The sequence below is a fragment of the Vigna radiata genome, unplaced genomic scaffold (assembly GCF_000741045.1).
Source record: "Vigna radiata var. radiata cultivar VC1973A unplaced genomic scaffold, Vradiata_ver6 scaffold_1351, whole genome shotgun sequence".
NCBI lineage: Eukaryota > Viridiplantae > Streptophyta > Magnoliopsida > Fabales > Fabaceae > Vigna > Vigna radiata.
The window spans coordinates 1-2,058 of record NW_014542829.1 but is presented as its reverse complement, the minus strand read 5'-3'; the positions used below and the strand labels follow the sequence as shown (position 1 = coordinate 2,058).

At 39.6% G+C, this 2,058-nt stretch overlaps 1 protein-coding gene across 1 annotated transcript; it reads left to right on the top strand.

The window, feature by feature from the left end:
• Positions 1 to 90: 90 nt before the first annotated feature.
• On the top strand, positions 91 to 1,793 carry LOC106780754 (the record flags this gene model as incomplete). Its single annotated transcript, XM_014669064.1, has 1 exon — positions 91 to 1,793. A coding segment is annotated over exon 1 (1,703 nt), but the record flags the coding sequence as incomplete, so codon positions are not given.
• Positions 1,794 to 2,058: the final 265 nt, after the last annotated feature.

Here is a 2,058-nt window from a genome sequence, read left to right as displayed (position 1 = left end):
TATTGCTCATTGTTAGTAGTTGTATTATTGAGAAAATTTAACAATTACCATAAAAGGAGGTTTGAAGATTTTCGGGACGAAAAAACAAAAATGCCAACTGTGGAAGAAATTTGTGAATATTTGCATACGGAAATTTCTCAGTTTTCAGAGAGTGAACAAAATAGGCAAAAGCCAAATCAAAAGTGTCAAAAACCTGTCACTGGGCCACCAGTGAGAGCTCTTCAAGTTGGAAATTTAGATGAATCTTCTCGTACAGAAAAATTCAAACCTTCTACGAACATTAATGGTAATAATTCAAAACCGGGGAATTCGCTATCACCGTACTTTAAATGTGTTCAGTGCCAACCAAATCCAAACCATGCTACGGCGCAATGTAGAAAATTTAATAACATGAGTCCTGAAGCTAGAAGGGATTTGGTGGTTCAGCACAGACTTTGTTTCAATTGCCTTTCTAACTCTCACGGCGTTAAAGACTGTAAGAGCAAAAAATGTAGTATTTGTTCTAAAAGTCATCATACAAAATTGCACGTAGCTCAGAATACCGCATTGCCTACTCAGATGTACCAACATACCCCAGCATCGGAGAAATCAGTTCTTGGAAAAATGGACCCTACTTCGACTCTTAGTTCCTCCTCACACCAAAATAATGTAAATGTCACTTGTCATGTGAGTGAAACTAGACAATGTACAGCGATCCTTCCAACAATTCAGGTTTTATTAACGGCAAAAAACGGCCGAACGCTGTTAGCTCGAGCTATTCTCGACTGTGGAGCGGATCAAGGAATTTTAAGAGCGGAATGTTGTCAAAAATTAAAGTTGAAACCAAACCTTAACGGCTCATCAGTTTCTGGTTTGTCAGAAACTCCGGTTGAGACCAAGGGATCTGTTGAAATAACTATTTCAACGCCGGGAGGAAAGGTCGTGGCACCGGATTACCCTATGACAGTGGTAAANAATATAACGGGATTATTGCCCTCTGTTCCTCTGGATCCGAAACTTAAAAAACTTTTGCGAAATTATCCTTTAGCAGATGAAACATTTGATGCACCTGGTAAACCAGACCTGCTATTAGGAATCGACCTGTATGCTGTAATAGTTACAGGAGGTCCGATAACTCTCGGTCCGTCACTTCCTGCCCTAATTCCGACTATATTTGGATATGTCGTTATTGGGAAGTCTTTTAACCCTCTCCCTTCCATGCATTCAGAGCCATTGCGCCCTCCAGAATGTACTTCATCCACAGTGCTTGTGTGTTGTAACATTCAAAGTCAAGTGGAAAATTTTTGGAAAATGGAAGAAGCCGATCCACCGTTGGCTCGGAAACCGGAAGATGAATTTGCTGAAAAGTTCTATCAGGAGACTACAATTCAGCTTCCGAACAAAAAGTATCAAGTTCGCCTACCCTTCCGCCCCCAAGCGTCCCATCTTGGTGAATCTCGTTCAATTGCTTTGAAACGGTTTCATCAGTTGGAGGCAAGATTACAAAAGAATCCCAGATTAAAAGAAATGTATGTTAAATTTATGTCCGATTATTTAGAAAATGGCTATATGAAGCCAGTTCCTACTCCTTCTACAGAGGTGCCACATTTCTATATGAGTCATCATGGAGTGATAAACGAAACCTCAAGTACAACAAAATTAAGAACGGTGTTTAATGCTAGCATGAAGACTTCAAACGGGTTATCTTTGAATGACCTATTGTTACCTGGTCCCTCTTTATTGGAAGAGATACCGACTATTTTGTTAAATTTTCGTAGACATAGGACTGTTTTCTCGGGGGATATAAAGCAAATGTACTTACAAATTGAGTTAGCCCCATGTGATCATTTGTATCAATTAATTTTGTGGCGATCTGAGCCTTATTTACCTCTTCAAACATATGCTTTGACTACAGTAACTTTCGGAGTTAATTGTTCCCCCTTTCTGGCGATTCGAACAATAAAAAAATTAATAGAAGACCACGGTCATAAATACCCTAGAGCTGCAAAAGCTCTTTACGCAAGTCTTTATATGGATGACTTGATACATGGAGAGAGGGATGAGAGAAAAGCTCGGGAA